Source organism: Idiotropiscis lumnitzeri, chromosome 14, assembly GCF_059441095.1.
Source record: "Idiotropiscis lumnitzeri isolate Australia: NSW breed Sydney's pygmy pipehorse chromosome 14, RoL_Ilum_1.0, whole genome shotgun sequence".
NCBI lineage: Eukaryota > Metazoa > Chordata > Actinopteri > Syngnathiformes > Syngnathidae > Idiotropiscis > Idiotropiscis lumnitzeri.
Genome location: NC_142404.1, coordinates 18,456,806 through 18,476,353, shown reverse-complemented (window position 1 = coordinate 18,476,353; position 19,548 = coordinate 18,456,806). Strand labels below are relative to the sequence as shown.

Below are 19,548 nucleotides of genomic sequence, written 5' to 3'. Positions count from 1 at the left end.
AAGGCAATTTTGACAATCGGGCTGAATTTTTCCAACAAAGTCAGTCAAGACCTGATTGATGGATGTCTTCAAAAGATTATCCTCAAATTCAACATTGTTGAACTAATATCACGGAATATTTTTCTGCTTCGTTCGGCAAAAATTAAGGATGCTTCTGACGATTTGGAGTTGCAAGCGACCTCAGACTCCTCAGATCTCAAACAACGCGATTTCAAGATCGTCAAAGCTGTTGTTTGTGCCCCCCCCCACGCTCATGAAGCAGGTCACATTAACGAGCAGCGTACTGATTTAAAAAAAAAAAAAGTAGTAGTCCCGGAAGTCATTCCTAGGCGAGGCACCAAGCTATCTTGCGCGGTAGAAAATGCCAAATTAAACCAAAATCGCAATATCTGTCAGAAAAATCGTAATGCAATCGTCGTGATGAGAGTTTTTGAGCAAGGATGCCAATCAAACTTTCATGCCATGTCGCGGCTTTTCTTTCTATGAAATGCATGCAGCCAATAAAAAGGCAACATCGTCCCACTGTGCAAAAGAGGCGACATCCAATTTTCAAGATGGTGGCCCATGTGGTCTTATAGTACAATAAAAAAAAATAGATTTTACGCTTCTTTTTTTTTTTTTTCTTCTTTTCAAGGTTGCTGGGCGGCTGCCGCTTTCCTTTTCTCGTTGCGCTGTAAAATCTGCGTGACAGCTCTGATTTATGACGCGGCTAAACACAAAGCGCCTCAGGGGATCCGAGTGTATGGCCGAGTGTGTTCAAAGCTGTGCAAAAGCGTGCGTCGGGATGAATGCGTGTGGCGCGCTGACGTGCACCGCCGCTGTGTTCAGTGCTCAAGAAGCCAACGGACATCAGTGGGCAAATATCCAAACTCTTAAAATACAAGAGCAGAACGACAAAGAGGCAAAAATGCGTTGCTCATGTTCAAAGTTTTCTGGTGGACAAAAAAAAACACACACACTTTTTAAACATCATGCGATTTTTAAAATGTGGTTGACTTGGCTTGCAATGAGCAAAAAAAAAAAAAAAGTGGGGAAAAAAGTGTGCTTCCTGACTTTGTTGTCTCAACTGACAAACGTAAATGTAGTACCAAGAGTGACCTGTGAGAGGCAGCAGAGTGCCACCAGGCTACCGGCAACACAAAAAAGAAGAAATTGTCGAGCTTGTAATTGCCCGCCCATGTTGGGATACGAGCAGATCAATAACTGTCACTCCATTTTATGTCGTACACGAGTGACTAAGGATATTCGCATCAGGTACCCACGCCGCCGCCCCCACTTTCAAGTTGCAAAGCTCATTTTGGAGATTCTGCTGGCATGGCAGAAAATCTCCCGCATTCTCCATTTTTCATCTACGGCCCATTGGAAAGCAACGCCTACGAGAGTCACGGCCAGGCACGTTTATGAGAGACGCATCGCCGAACTTATCATTTGCAAGATATGCTGAAGTTCAGCATTCTGGGACTTGCTTTGCACTCATTTCATACGAAGGCAAAATAATAAATCACAATCGTTGCTGCGCTTGCCATCGCCGCAAAGCAGCCGCACAGCCACGGAAGTTGCAACGTTTTTGTTTAATTGTTGGGTTGAGTTTAATCGGTTAAACAAAACGCGCCTCGAATAAGTTATCGTTCATATTTGTTGACATTTCTTTACATGTTTTTTCCCCCTCCTTGTGAAAAAAAAAACCCGGCATTATGTCATCTTTAAATCATGGTCTGATTCCATTTTATGCCAAAAGTTCCCAGCATATTTCAATTCACAAATCCAACGGACGCCTCGTATTTGAGGCAGCAAAGTGGACTGAATTAAACGTGAAGACGGACGGGGGTTGATCACCACGCCGACCTTGGCCCCGCCTACACGGACGAGTTGAAGGACATTCATCTCGACTTGATGGAGTACGCGCCGCAGTGTCACGCTATCCAATCTGACCTCGTTGTCCCGGCGACGAAGCAAAGACATTTTTGTCGCCCTACCCGTGACGCTTGCTCTTCAATAGTTGGACTGACACGACGTGCTTCTAGTGAGTGGTCCCCAACCCCTGGCCCGCGCCCCGGTAAACGGGCCCATTTTTTTTTTGCGCAGCCCTCTCACAAAATAACGTCGAAAGCTGGGATGGTTTTCTCCGAGACTTTTCCCATTTTTTTTGTCGCTTGGCGCAAGTGCGACTTCCGCTGTCCCAGTGATGAGGGAGGCCAGGAAGGTGTGGCAACAGAGGCGTGTAATGCTGATCGATGTCGTCAGTCACACAGCAAACGGAGCTCAAGGGAGGATCAAGCATATGGGGCGGGCGGGATGAAAAATGCAGGCTCAGCGGCGGCGGACTTATTTGGCTCGACAAAAGAAGAGGTGCGGAGTGGAGAGTGGCAGCTATCAAAGAGAGCGGCCGGCCAAAAATAACAAGTGAGATTTGGCCACTTTGGGCTCTTTCACTTAATCGCTAGTTTCATTTAAAAAAAAAAAATAAATAAATAAAAAAAACACAATCTGCTGCAATATTGCAAATTTGACACCTAAAAGTGTTGAACATAAAACAACACTGCAATGTTTCACCAAACGACATAACTTGGAATGAATAGCTTAATGCTAACATTGTGCGAAATGCCATAGACGAGCTAATGGAAATTAGCATTTGTTTTCTGGTTGTTAAAGGTAAAAAAAAAAAAAACAGAAATCACTGATAGTTTAGAATTATGGAAGAAATCAAGAAGAAAATCACATATACCGAAAGACATTTTCTAAACTGGGTTCAAAGATGCAAGAAGTTTGATTTCACACTTCCAACTATTTGCAAGATCCGCATGTTCGAATTCCAACCTTCATTCCAAGACAAAAGATGAACATTTTAGACGCTTTCTAGTTCAACTGAAACGCGTTCATCGCTCGGTACATGACTCAGTCAAATTGTGAGCGCTCGGTCACATACCGGCCGCGTTTCGGAGCTTCTTCACTTCGGCTGTAATCATTTCAGTCGTCCGCATCTTTTGGAACCGACGGATTCCTCACATAGCTCGAGTATGCAGAAGTTCTTTGACGCGACATCGAAAACAAAGCCTTGTGACAACATTCAAACATCAGTTTACCACATTGACATTTTTGGGGGACACGCGATCAAATTATTAAATGAACAAAAAACTTTCATTGAACATCCTTCACTGCGCAATATTTTATGGAAGTCATAAAAACAAGACCAAGAATATGACGAGGCGCAATTTATTAATTTTTTTTTTTTTTTAATGGCTCCTTTTGCCGCAGTATTGTTTCGGTATTGAGGTTCGTGGTGCAGGCAAGAGTATCAACGTGCGAATTTCGCGAAGGCGACAGCCCGACACGGAAGTTGAACAACCCCAAAGTACAAGTTGTCCCATTTCCAGCGCGGCAACAGCGAGACGAAGGATCGGTTACCTTTGCGTTCCGAGCGCTTCTTGCGCCTTCTCTTGAACCGCCGTCGGATCAGGCAATAGTAGGAGCCCGGATTGCTTCCAAGCGTCATGGCTGGCTCGCTACGCAACAGTGTGCTGAAAGCGCGGCGGCGACCGGCGCTTAAAACGGCGGCAGCGGCACGTGGGCGCAGTCGTCGCTCTCTTGCAGCTCAATGCTCTCACTCCACATGACAACTGCTCACACCTGAAGCATGTCTTTGCAACGACTTCACTCGCTCGCTCGCTCGCTCAGCGGCCCTCCCTCCCTCTCTCACTCACTCTCACTCCCCCCCCCCTTCCTTCTCTCGGTTTTCTAGCCTCAGTTTGGGTCAGAAAAGAGAGTGGAGAAGCGGCAAGACTGTCAAGGCTCACATTTTCAGACAGTTTGCTCGAAGAGGGGCATTTTGTAGGAAGAAAAATGGAGGTTTAAAGACTTGTATACCAATAAGTTTCGGGAGCGCCCGCCCATCCATCAAGTGTGTAATTAAACAAGAAAGTCGTTGAGCAAGTTTGTTGTCTGCTTATTTCGGGGAAAAAGGTGTTCGAAGATTCTGTGCTTCCCAATGGGGAAAAATTTGCATAAAAAAAGTTTTTCTGCCTGTGACTTGCTTGGGTAGGCTGGGGTAAGATCCACAGCCACTTTCGAGTGACGACACCATCATGCAGAGGTACCAACATGCAGAAACGCCCACTTTCATCACGGGGGCAGGCGTCCCTGCTGTCATGTCCAAGGCCAAAAGGTAAGCAGAGCTGCATTAGAGTAGCGTTCACTTCTGTTACGTGGTACATACGAGTACACCCAGTGATGCGTAGAAACTGCTGCTTACACAAGTAAAATTAAAATAAAAACTAAAAAATGCAGCACTTCTCCTTTCAAATGAAACCAGTGTCAAATGACACATCATGTGACATGTTTATATTATGCAGTGGTGATAAAAAAAAATTTTGCACTTTCAAAATGTTTTCCCCATTCACCTTTGAGTGCATTTTGGTTTCTTCCCTCATGCAATTCATCTTCAATAAAATGATGCTCTGCCTCCCTCTAGTGGCCGTACGGCAAAGTTACAGTTGCTTTCAACAAAGAAAAAGTGATGACATGGAGTCCAATTCTGTATTTTCACTAACTAGAGTTAAGATTTTTAGGAACATTTTACAAGTTCATCATTTTAATAGAATTGAAATCAAAACCCATCTTACAATTTGCCCAAATTTCATGAGATTTAGAAAGTATGTGAATGTGGAAATTGAAGCAGCCAATGGACAGGATTTGTCAAATCATCAGCTAAATCGAGAAAACGATCTTAAAAATTTACAAAGATAAGTCAATTAATAATTAAAAAAAAAAAACCTCACCTTTATTTCAAGATCAGGTTATTGTGCAGGTGTTGGTAAGCAGGAAGGAAGTCCTGGGAGACAAAAGAACAGACAGTCAGTAAACAAATGAATTTTATACACGCAATTGTGTGAATAACAGTTCCTGGACGTATTATTTTCAACAAGAACTTCTTTTTGAGTTGAGTTGCAATGTTTGGTGAGAATACAGCATGCGATCTTTCACAACGACTTGCGTTCGAACATTCATTTTGGTACAGAAATTTTGGAGTGAAATACAGTCGAAAGAAATCATTATTTTAAGAACACTGATTTTCAAATTAAATAGCACAAAGAGTAGGAAAGCATTTCTTTTTTGCAACAACACATACTGGCAATAAAGTTCAGACGGTTTGAAAGTTCCTTTTTAAGTCGCGCCACATTTGCATGGAAAATGCATTTGTGGGAGGAGCAACAGAGTATGAAAGTTCCTCATGCAAACGCTCGCCAAATGTTAAAGTTTGCTTGATTGCCTCAAAGAATTCATAAAAAAAATAAAATAAAAAAAGCACCCAAAAGGCTGTGGTGGTGAGCCCATCTGTTGGTACTCTCGCAACTGCGGCAGAATAGCGCAAAACACTCAAAATAGATTCAGTGGTTAGCGTTATTTCCTTCCCGCTTGGAGAGTTTGAGAGACGTCACTTACAGATATACAAAAACAACAAAGTGGCACTCAGAGACGAGGTGGGACTGTGCGTGTGTTTGTTTGTTTCTCCATCGCTTAAGTTGTCGTTTTTTCTGACCAAACTTTTAACAAGGTTAGCACCAACATTATGACAGAAATGTGCTGTGGAAGAATGAAACAAAAAAAAAGGGGGGGGGGGCTGGTTGCTGCAGGGTCGGGGAGGCGGGGTCAGATGTCCAACAACAAAATCAAATTGGATGGACATGATCGTGTTTCAGTTAAGAAAAAAAAAAACTATCAAGTGGAAAAATACCTTCTTGTAAAACGCAATTTGTACTCCAAATTTCCTCTTAGATGCTCGGGATTGTGGCACACATCTAACATCACATAATAAAAAATATTAATCCATGTGGAAATGATATGAATGATGTATATGGGATTGAAATGACCCGCATTCGGATCCTTTCCAAGACTTGATGGCACGGCCAGAGACGTGAATGGCGACACAGGACAGGAGAAAGCAATAACGTGTTGATTTACGCCGCTCTTAACGATGTCTGGTCGCCGCTGACCTTCTGCAGGCCGACTCGAGTGCGGCAGGTGGAGCGAGAGATGCAGTGAGGGACTAAAAAAAACGCTTTTGGAGACACTCAGCTTGAAGAGAGGCAATAAAGTGAGGGTGTGCGTGTGTCCGCACCAGTGCATGATAGAGATGCATGACTACAAAACTCCACTGGCGAGCTCCAGCGAGAAATGAGGCCAATGGCTGTGCAACCACTGGCTGCACACTAACCAGCTAACAAGGGTCCCTCCCAATAAGCCTCCGACACTGACCTACTTCTCTCAGCAAAGACGCACCCCGGGACGCTCTTTTAATTAACTACGTGCTCTATTAAATGTGCCTGCCATGCTTTAGTTATTGATTGCGTGTGCGCTGGGCTCAATTCGATAACAATTCAGATGAAGTGGCCAGCAGCGTTGTTGGTGCTGTTCTCGCATCTGGCCAGCAGAGGGAAGCACTGCTGCAATATTCCATTGCATTCAATTTGCTTCCATCTTTTTTGATGCTTTTTGCTACAGGCAGCACATCATTTGTCAAAATTGAATTGAATTCAGATTTATGGGTTTAACATTTGCCACGAAACGTTTCACATGATATGGTTTGCACAAGCAGGATTCAGCACACTTAGAATCTGGTGATTACAAAAAAAACTTCCGACTATTGGCAGCAGTTTGAAAGCGTTTTTACTCGGCCCATTCAAGAACAAGGGAATCAGCGGGGTCACCTGCATGTGACCGAGCCGCCCACTCAAAACAGGCTAATACATAAATACATATATGATTATAAACTAAACAATGGAAAATCGAGTTCAAAGTGTGCTTAAAAGAAAACTGTCAGCTTATTTCCTCAAAAATGCAACTTTGTTTTTTTTTTTAACCAACAACATATTTTTTTGTGCAAGGTTTTTTTTTTGCTTTGAAATTGACAGCTTTGTACTGGACAGGTCCACAGAGGGATATGCAAAAAAAAAAAAAAAAAGCGCCACAGGGGAACTAAACAAGGACAAAGTCAGAATACAAAAGTGCTGACAAGGCAAAAAGGTCTCGGTCACATACTGGACACACGCACACAATGAATCAGCGAGAGGAGTTTTTCACTTCAAGGAGACGTTTAAAATGTGTCGAGATTTTAATGGCTTGTTTACAAATAGCGGCCTACTTCCGAAAACGTGTTTGTCAGGGAGCCGTTGTGAAATTTGCCAAATTGTGACGCCGTAAGTGGACTAACTGAGAAAGTTGCCGCTCCTTTGTCATTTCAATCGTTTTTGTATTTTGCCGTGGAATGTCTTTCAACTTTTCAGTGACCGATCTTAATTGTGGAGCAAAAAAAAAAAAAAACTCTTCCCCACAGAGGCTCGGCTGCGTCGTGGAACACGCCCCTCTCGTGTTCACAAATTGTTGACATTCGTTAATTGTCTTGCTCTTGCTACGAGCGTCCACGAGCACTTTGCTTTATTGCACGCATGCATCGTGCGCCTTTGACAGTCGCCACAATCGGAGCCAAACGCGGCGAGCCGGTGCCACTTGTCCGGATTTAGCACGTTGTTTACTGCCGTAGCTCACCGGCGGGGAGCCACTTATCAAAAGCGATCGGACGAGAGGACGTTAGTGGGATGGTACGGTAAATAATATGATGTAAACAGCATCCATTATCAGTTACGACGAGGCCAAATAAGGATCGTTTTCCGTATGAGCGCCTTTGCGCTTTGTGGATCCGAGCAAAAAGACGGACAAAACAGTCTTCCATACGACCTTGATGACACGATATTCTCTTCATCAAGGGTGTCCAAACTACAGCCTGGGGGCCTTTTGTGGCCCACTGTGTTTTGTGGGGGGCACTGCTATTTATAGTCAGGAATGAAATAATTTATTTCCAACTGAATATTAAAAAAAAAGTTCTCGTAACAGTCAATTAAAATAATTCAGTTTGAGAAGCAAAAATGTTTTTGTGTTGTGTCAAAGTCTGATTGGTGAGCAGCACGTCACAATGATCCACAAGTAAATTGGCCACTGGAGGGCACAAGCGAGCTGGCCCATCACCCACCAACCATCAAGAAGAAAAAGAAAAAAAAAAAAATTAGATTTAGAAAAAAAAAAAATCCATCTATTTTTAGACGGGTTTTTTTGGGGGTTTTTTCCCGAATTTGTGACATTTGTATTTCCGGCCAAGGGCGCAAAAATCTTTCCACATGAATTGCACATGTACTGCACTGAATATTCGAGACTGGAGAGCAGGAATTTTTTTCTAACTACTACGGTAATAACCATGTAATACAATATCCAACGGCTTGATGGATGGCTTTTGGTGTGTTTGATAGATTCAAGTGGAAGAATGTCAAAGTGGCCCTGGTATTTGTCGCGTTTTGGACACCGTTGCCCAAAACAGAAGCCCGCTTGTGTTTCTAAAGGGAAAGAGTACGAAAATAGGAATGACTTAATTCTTCCTCTGGGAGTTTCCAAGGCCGCCGATTGGCGGGTGTGGAGGCTTTGGTTGGGTACAGAGCAGCTGAATCTCGATTTTGTGTACAGGCATGCTCGCTCGGGAACAATGAGCGACTGTGTGGCAGGATGCATACCTGAAGGCCAACGCCAAGAAGGGGCCGGATAAGAACAGTCACATGCTCACACCGCAAGGCGTCACAGTCCTTTAGGACGTGCCAGACTTGAATTTGTATGCATTTTATGGGTCAACGCATACGTCATTCCTGTGCAGATGCGAACGTCAACAACAAAAGACGCCGGCCGCTCAACCCACAAAAGGTTCGGACTACTAATGAAGAACACAATTCCAGCTTTGGAGTTGAAAAAAAAAAAAAAAAAACTTCCACTGACGTCTTCCAGTTATGCTCTTTATGCCATTCATTTGAAGCTAAAACCCTTGTTGCCGTGGCAACACAGCCTGGATGGGCGACCTTGCAGATTGTGCGGATGGGGTTTTGCTTAAAACGAAGCAACCGGCTAAAGTTGCGGTAAAAAAAAAAAAAAAAAAAAAAAGGCCAAAACTTAAACATGAGCCAATTTGTCTGACTTCTCGCTTCTTGTCACGCCACTGGAAGGATGCAGAAGACGCTTTGAATAATCTTTGCATCACAATTCACGACGACAAACAACATTCCCGCAGCGGCATACATTTCATGGCGTGTAATTAACGCGATTAGACCTCCCGGCGTGTTCCTTCCCCGAGCGGCGTGACCTTCCTTTACACCGACGTCAACTCGAAGACGCGTTTCGTGGCATCGGGAAACAAAAAAAAAAAGTCGTGACTAAGTTGTGATTTCACGTCCGTCAACGGTTCAGCAAACGTGGAGTGAGAAAGCCGCTGCAGGTTTTTAACGGCACTGCAATGCAGCAGGACGTTTTGGTCAGCTTTTGACCTTCTGTCCTGCTGTTGCGGCGCTCATTCCGCGTGCTGGTGTCATCATGTCTTATTAAAAGTGACATATTTATCGGAGGAGTGACTTCTTAATGGCTTGTTTACAGACAATTGGGGCGCTCAAGTGCCTGTCCAGACATTAAGTGTGGAATTAAACAACTAAGTACAGTGGCTCTAAAGATTCGACACCCCCCCCCGTTCAAATGTCAGGTTGTGCTTTTTAAAAAAGGGAGACCAAGATGAATCATTTTTTTAAAAACTAAACTAACAAATCAGTCAAACTCATGTTTGGCGCACACGTGACATTTGAAGTGAACTGTTCATGTTTGCTTTTGTTGTCAAATGAAGATTTTCCAAGGCATTAAATAAACCAGAAGACAAAATTGGACAACATGAAAAAAATTCCTTGACTGCCACCAAAGTTTTGCGGGCAGGCCGGCCGAGCCCGCCACCTGAGCACTCATTGTGCGTTCTGGAGACCAAAGGCTTCATCGCGTGGTGGCGCAATGAAACGAGCGCTTGTCCTTTCTACTTTTGATACGACTGTTATGTTAATCAATCATTGTGTCGGGGGGGGAGAAAAAAAAGAAATAGAGCGCAGAGCTTTGCTCACTTTTCCTATCGCTGTCACAAGAGAAGTTGAGGCTTTCCCACCCGACTTCTATTCACAGAGACCGAAGATAAGATGACAACAGAAGTAGGCCACGACATTTCCCCGCTTGTGTGTGTCAGACTCTGTGAAGAAGAGGAACCAAAATAATAATAAAAAAAAGTATTTTGAAAAGTGAGCCCCAAAACTCACTTGCACTGGAATCTCCACCAGCGTGCCCGATAAGAAAACAGATTAAGGTCATGGAGGACCTCTGCAAGGACTGCAAATTCCATTTTTTTTTTTGCAACAATGGCCTTGCTCCATTTACCCAAGACATGACTGCTCTTGGAATTTGAGTCCATTGTAAAGGAACCCCGAAAACGATTTGATGAGTCAAGTCCTCGAAAACTGACAAGAGAGGCCGAATGGAGGCCTTTTTCCCAAGTTGCGATCAAATCAAATCAGTTTTAGAAACGGAAATTGCAGTCTTTTTAAAAGCATTGTCGATTTCATTTATGAAAATCGTTTTTTCTATTTTGAGTGCTGTTTTCGAAAATCAATGCCAAGTTGACGATATTCAAGTCAACTTCCACTAATCGATGCTATTTTTTTTTTTTTTTCAGTCCAAACGGACTCTCGGCGCCAGTCGTCAAGACGTTCATCCAATCACATCAGGACGACTTCCTTGCCGTGCTGACTGTCAGAAATCGTAAACCATTTCACGTCACACAACTGCAGGGTCTGCCGCAAGAAAAATCCAACCGTCTGCGAGATGACGGTGAAGAGAAAAACAAGTTGGATGTTTTATTTGGCGACAAGAAGCGTTCATTTTGTCTGAAGTGAATAAAAAATAAAGCTCATTGGTCAACCACCACTTGTCTTTCTTTTCAAAATTGCAACGTGAGTGGAGCAAGTTAATGCGAGACATCAGTTTTAGAGTGGCGAAGGAAACCCCGCAACCTTTAACCCAGGAGGACTCTGGGAAGTGGAAATAAGAAGTGACATCTTCGCTCTTAGCTGGTGTTGGTTTCAGCGTGCCAGGCCAGAAACCACAGACGGGCAAGCGAGGCATGCATGATGCACATGTGCCTGTGGCATCCTGGCCTCCATCTGCACTCCGAGCGCCGCACACAAAACCCCTCGCACTCCCCCCCTTCGCCATTTTCTTTTTCCAGCTCTGGAAACATGGCCGCTTCCTTTTGGGGTTTCGGTGTGTAACCATTCATGGCTAAATATTTTGCTCTTGGTGGCCGACAGCAGAAGTTTGCGGTTGCGACCGACAGCTCTGAAGTTAGCGTGTGCGTATTTATACCTTAAGCACGCCAAGTTCAGCCTGCTTTTGATTTATGAGGATCAAATAAGACAATGATGAAATATAGCTCGGTTGAAAACCAACATTAGCGCAAGCCAAGAAGTGGAGACAGAAAAGTCCCACCATCGTTGACTTCAATTGCTTTTTCTTTTCGTGTAACAAAAAATGAGCGGCGCTATCGTGTGCCCAAACTGTCACGACCTCGTCTCTCCGTGGAAACCAGAGCCGCCGTCCCGCGAGTGTGGACGCTTGCCAGACATTGATCGAGCTATGCGGATTTAGCTTGGGTGCGTTTCCAAACGTAAATCCGCGGCTAGCGTGCCACACGATGAAATAGAGGACGGTTTCATCGACATCGGGGAGGATGTCACAGCAAATGGTTTGACCTTCTCGGACTCTGCCGTGCCCACTAAAGATGAGATGATAGCGGCCTCAACAATGAAGAAGAGTGGGGCAGGAAAAAAAAAAAACACCCAGCACACAGATCAATAATGTCTTTGTTATCAGAAGCCGACATCGTTAGGATCGCGATGCGCACACACGCAAGGACAAACGGGGAAGAAGAGCGATCGCAAACACGTCAGAGAAGCGCTTCAATCATGCGGTTAGTCTCTTATCGGAAGCACACCACAGCGCGATAGAAATCAGGCGCCGGGTGGGGATGGGAACACGCTAGCTCACCGGCATCCCTTTCCCGCAAGGACTATCGGAAAAAGTCTTTTTTTCAACGGTAGACACGTTGAAGCAAGAGTAGAAGAGTCACAATCAGAGGTTTGCTGTGAATGTGAGGAAACTTGTATTTAAAGCGTCACATAGTTGCGTCAAACTTATGTGGCTAGCTTAATGCTACGCGAAACGCAGTTGACAGGCTAGCAAAACAAGCGTCGATGAAGCTGTGTTAGAACTCGGCAAGTAAACTAAATTGGAAGGCAAAGAGCAGCAACACGTAGGCAAGTTAAGACATTATCATCTGCAAAAAAAAAAAGAGTTGACTCACAAAATGCATCTTTATTACAACATGGATTTAATTGTGAGTATGAAAGTAATTCCACATGTCAGTTTGTGTCTGGCTCATTCAAAAACAAAACAAACAAAATAAATGTAAAAAAAAAATGACTGCAGGCAAAAGAAGTCATTGCGCTGGCATTATGCATTGTGTATATTTAGCTTTTTGACTGCGTGGAAGATTTGCAGCCAGCCATTATGCTACCCGGCTGAATTTGACATCTTCCTTCACCCGGCTGCGGTTACATAAGGCTTTGCTATTTTAGCGAGAACATGCAACCGCCAAACACATTGGAGCCTGTGCTGCTACTTTTACACAATGACTGACCTCACGTTTGGTTTTTTTTTCATTATTTTACAATCCCAACCTAATTTGGCATCTTGTTTTCATGCAAAGTATGACTGATGAATCGATACTTTATGGTGTCATCTGTCTTTGGCCTTTCTGGTGATTTTTTTTTTTTTGCCAGTTTTGCTTCAGAAATCAAATGAAGAGACATTATACAAGAAAGAAAATAGCTGCTGAAAACGTGCAAAGACAATACCTAAAGGCCAAAATTGCATTTTACAATCTGATAGTCCGCTGATTTAGAGTGCCTCATTGTTGGCTACGAATGTACGCACAAGGCGGAAGAGCGATGAGGAGAAAAAAAATAAAAAATAAAAATCCACTGTGCCAGCCCGCATGTGGACCGAGGCTTTGCGCTGGCGTGGCCGCTTTAGAGCGCCTCGTTGTTGCGGTGTGGAAAAGCCGAAAGACGAGCCACTCGGATTATTCATGACGATGAGCAGATATTTGAGAAGATGTAATAAAGAGGCGAGAAGAAGTGGCATTCATTTCTTTTCACTTTACATGAATTTGAAAACAAAAAGTGCAAAAGGCCGCCACGGCATTTTCAATATCGTCACTGATACTGATTGCGGATTCAAAGCACGCTTGCCAGAGTGACGGAACAATCAATTAGCGAGACTTTCTCCATCATGGCTCTTCAAGTGCTTCATCACTTCACTTATGACAGCCTAATCAACTCCAACAAGCCTGACTTCGCCTGCGCTACTCGAGTGGCAGTGTGTACGGCCTTATGCGAGAGAAGTGAAGAATTGTGGGAAATGATTTGGGGTCTTGCGAGCCACTGATGAGTGGAGTTGCGCTGATTAGATCTGAGCGGACATATGGCAAATGTGTGAACATTGTGACGGACTGGACATCATTAAAAAAAATAATAAAATAAGTCGCTTGCTCCAGAAGTTAATGCAGCATTAATTATAAAGAAAATTAGCAGTGAGTTTGCAACACTGACGCTAAAGCTTTTTTTTTTTTTTTTTAACGGGTGATTAGTTCATAAATTGTTGCTGTCATGCGGAATTTGGTCAAATCAGCTCATGTTGTCTTGTGGGTTTATGTTTTTACAATTTTTTTTTTAACTAATCTAAGAAGCGGAGACTCGCTCGTTCTCTTACCTTAACAACAACGGCGTAATAAAAAACGGTGAAACAGAAATTCGCTTTTGGATTTTAAAAGATTCGAGTCCATCGAATGGTTCCATTTTGAAACATGTCGAGATGCGTGTAAAATCGCCTTTTATGGGAAATGAAGGAAATGGAACATTGACGGTGCAGACCGGTTCATTCAAACGAATGTTAAAAAAAAAAAAAAAGTCATTGCATGAAACCGAAGCCAACTGAATTGAATCGTTCATCTTTCGAATCGAACGCCCCTGAATCATAAATTGAAAACCATATTGAACACTAAGACTATTAATATTTGGCTTTTTTTTTTAAAGCAAAATATCATTTTCGGTTTACATTTAGATTCGGAAGTCATGACCTCTCGATGCACTTTTTTTTTTCTGGTATGTACTGTCCATTCGAAATTCTGAATGGAAACCAAAAGCCCGTTTTGCGCGTGCACGCCGTGCTCGATGACACCGGCGCATTACAAATTGCTCAAGGCGTGTTTATATAAGCGCTTTCCTAACATGGGACTGGGTCACACTTGCACTCATGATGACATAAGAGCAAAAGAGACGGAGGCGGGGGGAGGCTTTGCAAAAAAGTGCAAACAACAAGAGCGCCCATTCACAATTACCACCGCAAAACAAAGCTTGAAGACGAGAGAGCACGGCGGACCGTCTTCCGCAAAGTCGCATGGAAAAAGATGAGCAGCAGCAGGCAAATGTTTGACGTGAGCAGACAGTGAGGTCACGAGCTGCCAGGCCCCATTTTGCTCTTACGGTTCTCGTTACTGCCAACACATGGCAAGAACAAGAAAATAATACAACGCAGCTTTAGCCGTAGCGCAAAAAAAAAAAAAAAAGCTTCCTGCGGGATGTTTGTTGTTTCTCTGCTCAACTAACGAACTCTTTTCCTTCCTTCCTTGCTTGCGTCGGCAGCCACTTCATAAAACGCCACGCGATAAACACGCCCGGTGCGGCACATGCAAAAAATAAGATGTTTCCAGTGGGTGGAAAATGAGACGTTTGTTGCGCGGCAAACAAGAAAACTCCATCAGCGATTCTATATGGAATGTCTAATCATGTCAACGGTCAACCAACGGGACATAATGCCATCTGACGGCACAAAAGTGCACTAAAGGAAGCCCATCAAATTGATGTCACTTTTCTGCGCGCCGCATTCAAGGAGAGGCCATTTGTCGTTGTACTCACATCAATATTTCACGTATTGACTTAGCTGTTATAAATGGACCTCATGCGCTACGGTACATATGTTCTAAAAAGCAAAAAAAAAAACTATAATGGCTCAAGAGAGAGCCGGAACACTCCGGGGAAAATGATCGTCAATATTTTAGATGTTTCCTCTAAAAAAGGTAAACCTGCAATCGTACGTGAAAACATCAGGTTGTACTTGAACGGACTGGAGCGGAGGTATCGAGGCTTATATTCCGTAAACTGAAACAAAAGTATCACTTCTTACTCGTTGTTTCAAAACTTTCGGCGGGTAATTTCTGTCTAATTAGGAGCAAAAAACAAAACGACAACAAGAGGCGGAATGCAAGCGGTGTCTGTCTTGTGCTTTGTCTGGCGTCGGTGCGCACACACAATGGGCTTTTAGAGCAATTTGCTGAAAATAGCCGCGACACAGCTTGAAAAAACATTGATAAGAGAAGGCAGAGCAAAGTAGCGGTCGGGTGCTCCCGACTGTCGACTCGTTATTCTTTCGACGGCCCACCTCGGGGACTTTAGTTTTTGGGTTTTGCATGTTTACCATTTAGACTCCCAAAAAAGGACAATCTGCTTCTGCAGGCAGGGCCACCAGCACAGCAGAGAGAGAGAGAGAAACAAGTGTGATGCATCGAGCCAAAATATACCAGCTTTTAATTTATCGGCCTTGAAAGTTAAAAACTAAAGGCTGATGCCGATAATCGGCAAAATGTGACAAATATCGGTTTAAAAATTCTGTGAGGAGATAGATTACGCCTGTAACTCACATTCTTAGCCCTAATATGTGCCAGCTAGTGTTTATAAAAAATTTTTTAAAAAACACAGCAGGTCAAGAATGGGAGAGATGTTTTTTGGGGGCAGTGGCGTGAATAGAAATCATCCAAAATAAAAAAATAATGTCCATACGTGTGCGCGGTCATCGTGGCCAAGGACAAAGGACATTGCAGTCGCGAAAATGTTTCTTTTACCAAAGGTCATAAAGTGACACGACTTTCAGTATGCTGATGATGCCTCATGAATAATGCACGCATATGCTTCAGTAAATATTTGAATGATGGGGGGAAAAAAAAAATATATATATATATATCAGCATGACCTGGAACCTTCTGGTCTTCATGGAAATGAAAACTTCAGTTTTGTCTTTGACATATTTTAAAGATCGTGTGACATGAATTCAGAGATTTGTTGGAAGATAATTAGTGAAAACGTTAATTAATCAATTCTAATTATTATTCTTTTTTACTATTTCCTGAATTTTTTTTTTCCACTTAATCGACACCCAATGACGCACATCGACGTCAAGCACAAATAACGCCTTGCTTTTTCACCACTTCGAAGCTTCACTTCCAAGCCTGCCGATTTTTTTTTTTTATTATTATTATTTTATTTTTAATCATTCCAATTTGGCAGGGCTGTTAACGACACTCGTCGTTTGTGTCGCATCAAATTTAAGACATATTTACTTTGACTTCACAAGGACTTTAATCAATTGCAAAAGTGAAAGAGCGTCGCAGTCCTCAACAGCCTTCTGCCTGCCAACACACACAAAGCTGCTAATGAATGACTCATCAGTGCTAATTTGTCGAGCTAATTTTAGCCACGCCAGCTTGAGGAAACCTTGCAAAAAAAAAAAAAAAAAAAAGGCAGTGTGGCGAAGTCGTGCAAAGATTGCCGCCAACTATGCCGACGCTGTCGAAGGAACTGCCATGTTGTGTGTTGCCGTAAAATGTCAAAACACTTTTGAAAATAATAACGCCTATTTTTGTCTTTGGAAAATTGTGTGATTAGATCTTAATATTTATTGCAACTATTAATACGCCCTGAAACAAAGTGACATTTTTAATCATATATGCCAGAACTGAGATGATGCATATTTCAAATACAAATATCCAGGAGATGATCTAAATATTTGGAAGGCGAGCGAAGTGCACGACTTCTGTTTGGCTGAGCAATTCGGTTCTTACGTCATTTCAGAAAAATGTGACACCAAACTTATGCTATGATGCAGTCATGTTGAAAGTTCCGACTGCCGCGGGGGAGAAAACATCACTCCGGATCACGAATGCTACTCACCCTGTGAATAAAGTAGAAAAACACACACACACACACACACACACGTCTATACTTGCAGCAGTTCCAACGAAACGCAGACCGCTAAAAAAGCAAATTCTTAACGGCGCAAAGTGGTGACAAGTTGTTTACGTGTGATTCGATAATGGTGATGAATATGACGGAGAGCAGCGTCTCGCGCAACAATCCATATGTCAAACGTGTTGAAATGTGTTTAGCGCAAGCATTTGAGCACCACGCTATTTATACACAGCCGGCTCTCGAGAACTGATTTGTGTGTCGCTGTTGGGCGCCAATGTCCAAATATGGTCATTTCCAACGGCCCCCAGATTGTACGTTATTTTTCGACATTATTAATTATGTGTTGAGAATCGCGTCAATTAGTCGTGTTGGATACGACGACTGTCTGGGAAGCGTTGCAAAACAAAACTTTTTTTTTTTTTGGGAGCCTCACATCATTGTCACCTCAAGATTGAAAGTTCGTATGTTTTTTTTTTATTGTTTTTGAGGAGAAACAAGTGAAAATAGTAAGTTCAGATAGATTTGAGTGTGTGCTTCGTCAGCACAACGTTTTGTTTATTGCATCACTCAGGCCTCGAACGCCGTTGTTGGGAATGTTAACTATTTCAATTCACAAAGCATCATTCTCACTATTTCGCTGTCATTTTAGGGTTAAGAATTTCCTTTTCCGCATATCTGATCGAATCGAATGCTCAAAAACGCTTTGAGCGGCTGGATAATGGATTGAAAGTGAAGGTTCACGTCCAGAGATGGTCCCTCCAGGAGGCAACATTCGGTCGCTGATGGCAATTCATTAAGAAAAGAAGTTCACACAGGGTTCAGAATTCAGAGCGTGAAGCGACGACGTCGTAAAATGTTGGACTGCAAAAATGACGATCCAATAAAAATGAGCCATGGTTCACGGTGGCCGTCATCAGCGCATTGAAGCCGTGTCCGTTTCATGGGCGCGATTCAAAACTTGATAGAGAATTAAATATGTCACAAATATGACCAAACTGTGCCTCGTTTAAAAACAAAAAAAAAAAAAAATAGTTCAGTCCGGTGGACGACTGGTTAGCACGTCCACTTCACAGTGCTGAGGTTGCGGGTTCGATCCCGGGCGTCGGCCTTCCTGTGCATGCCCGCGACACTCGTGAGGAGAAGAAACTTGGATAATGGATGGGCATTAAAATGGAAAAAAAAAAAAGAAAAAAGACTCCATGTCAGTGCTTCATGTAGGAGTGCGATAGGAGAAGAGAAGGCGGACGCGTAACACGCCCGCCCACATCTTAAGACAGCGGCAATATTCTACCTCACGTCGGGATTATCCGAGCTTAAACACAACAGTTGCGCTCGTGGTCAGAGAGGATGCATAATCTCCATTGTGTCAATTCGCTTGCTCCTCCATTCCGCTCGGCTGCCCTCGCTCGAAGATGTTCGCAACAGGACAGCAAGAAAGGGGGCGGGGAGGAAAAGCGATGTTTGACACAAAAAAGAGCTCATGCATACACGATGACTAATATACAGCGCACAGCGTCGCTATTAATGTTTGAAAGGCCTTCAGTTCACCGCCTCATCACGCTCGGCCGTACGCTCACCACGACGGCGACATTTGAACGGAACGCCATGTTGGATGGCGAAATGCTTTCCACGAGTGCAATTTTGATTGGGTTCAGGTTTACATCGCAGCACAGGTCACAAAGGCAAAACAATTACGCAAACCGTATCGAGTAGCTCACACGGGCTAGGCTCCGCCCACACATTCCACGCTGTTGTATCTGTGACTTTGATTGTGTAAGGATGGCGAAAGTCATACCTGCGCCTCACATGCCACACGAGCTGTTATTGTCACATTTTAAACACAATCATCGATGGGATAATCGCTCGAGTGGTCCATTCTAAAACTCGCCCAAACAACTGAAGAATAAGATAAAAAAATTCAAGTTCACATCTCTATAAAACCAAAAAAAATTAAAAATAGAACCACGACAAATGTTACATTTCTGTTGTGTTGACTTCTTGGTTTCATTTCATGCTTTCATCTTGACTCTCTACTGTAAACTGAATCTTCTCTTTGTCACGCACGCACGCTTAATATCCAGAAGCCTAATTATAGCCTCCCCATTAATCAGCAGCAGCTGTAATTATACTAATTCCAATGTGTAATCTGATCAGGGTGGAGAAGATCAAATCACAACCTTTCTGTTCTGCAGGTTCGGAAGGGATGGGGACGGCGGGGGGGTCAGTAACGGTGGTGAAAATTCATTTCGACCAGAACAATCTGATTCGATTCGAGATGTTACTTCATTAGCAGGGAAAAGTGCAAGCACGGGCAAGAAAAAGAAACGTCCTCAAGCCGCCAAACATGACTTCTTAGTTGTTCTAAGAAGCTTTTTTTTCCACATGGTTCAAATCTGGGTGGCGATCTGAGTCAAATTTTACCGCCATGTACATCGTGACCGGCCAATTCCACAATCAGTCTGCCATGCAATTATTTTTCTCGGTATGGTGAACACACACCCGCGTTGTGCTTTCG

General features: G+C 43.3%; 1 protein-coding gene across 4 annotated transcripts in view; it reads right to left on the bottom strand.

The window, feature by feature from the left end:
* The window catches only part of adarb1b (adenosine deaminase RNA specific B1b), a 65,131-nt gene that overhangs the window by 19,768 nt on the left and 25,815 nt on the right, over positions 1-19,548 (bottom strand). For 2 of the 4 annotated variants that reach the window (XM_088314936.1, XM_088314937.1), the window contains exon 1: positions 3,406-3,615. In XM_088314936.1, the coding sequence (XP_088171062.1) occupies positions 3,406-3,493 (88 nt within the window). In that variant the 5' untranslated portion in view covers positions 3,494-3,615. Of the gene's footprint in view, positions 1-3,405; positions 3,616-4,775; positions 4,829-5,143; positions 5,164-19,548 lie in introns of those variants that run through there. The other 2 variants (XM_088314939.1, XM_088314938.1) reach the window with 2 other exon arrangements.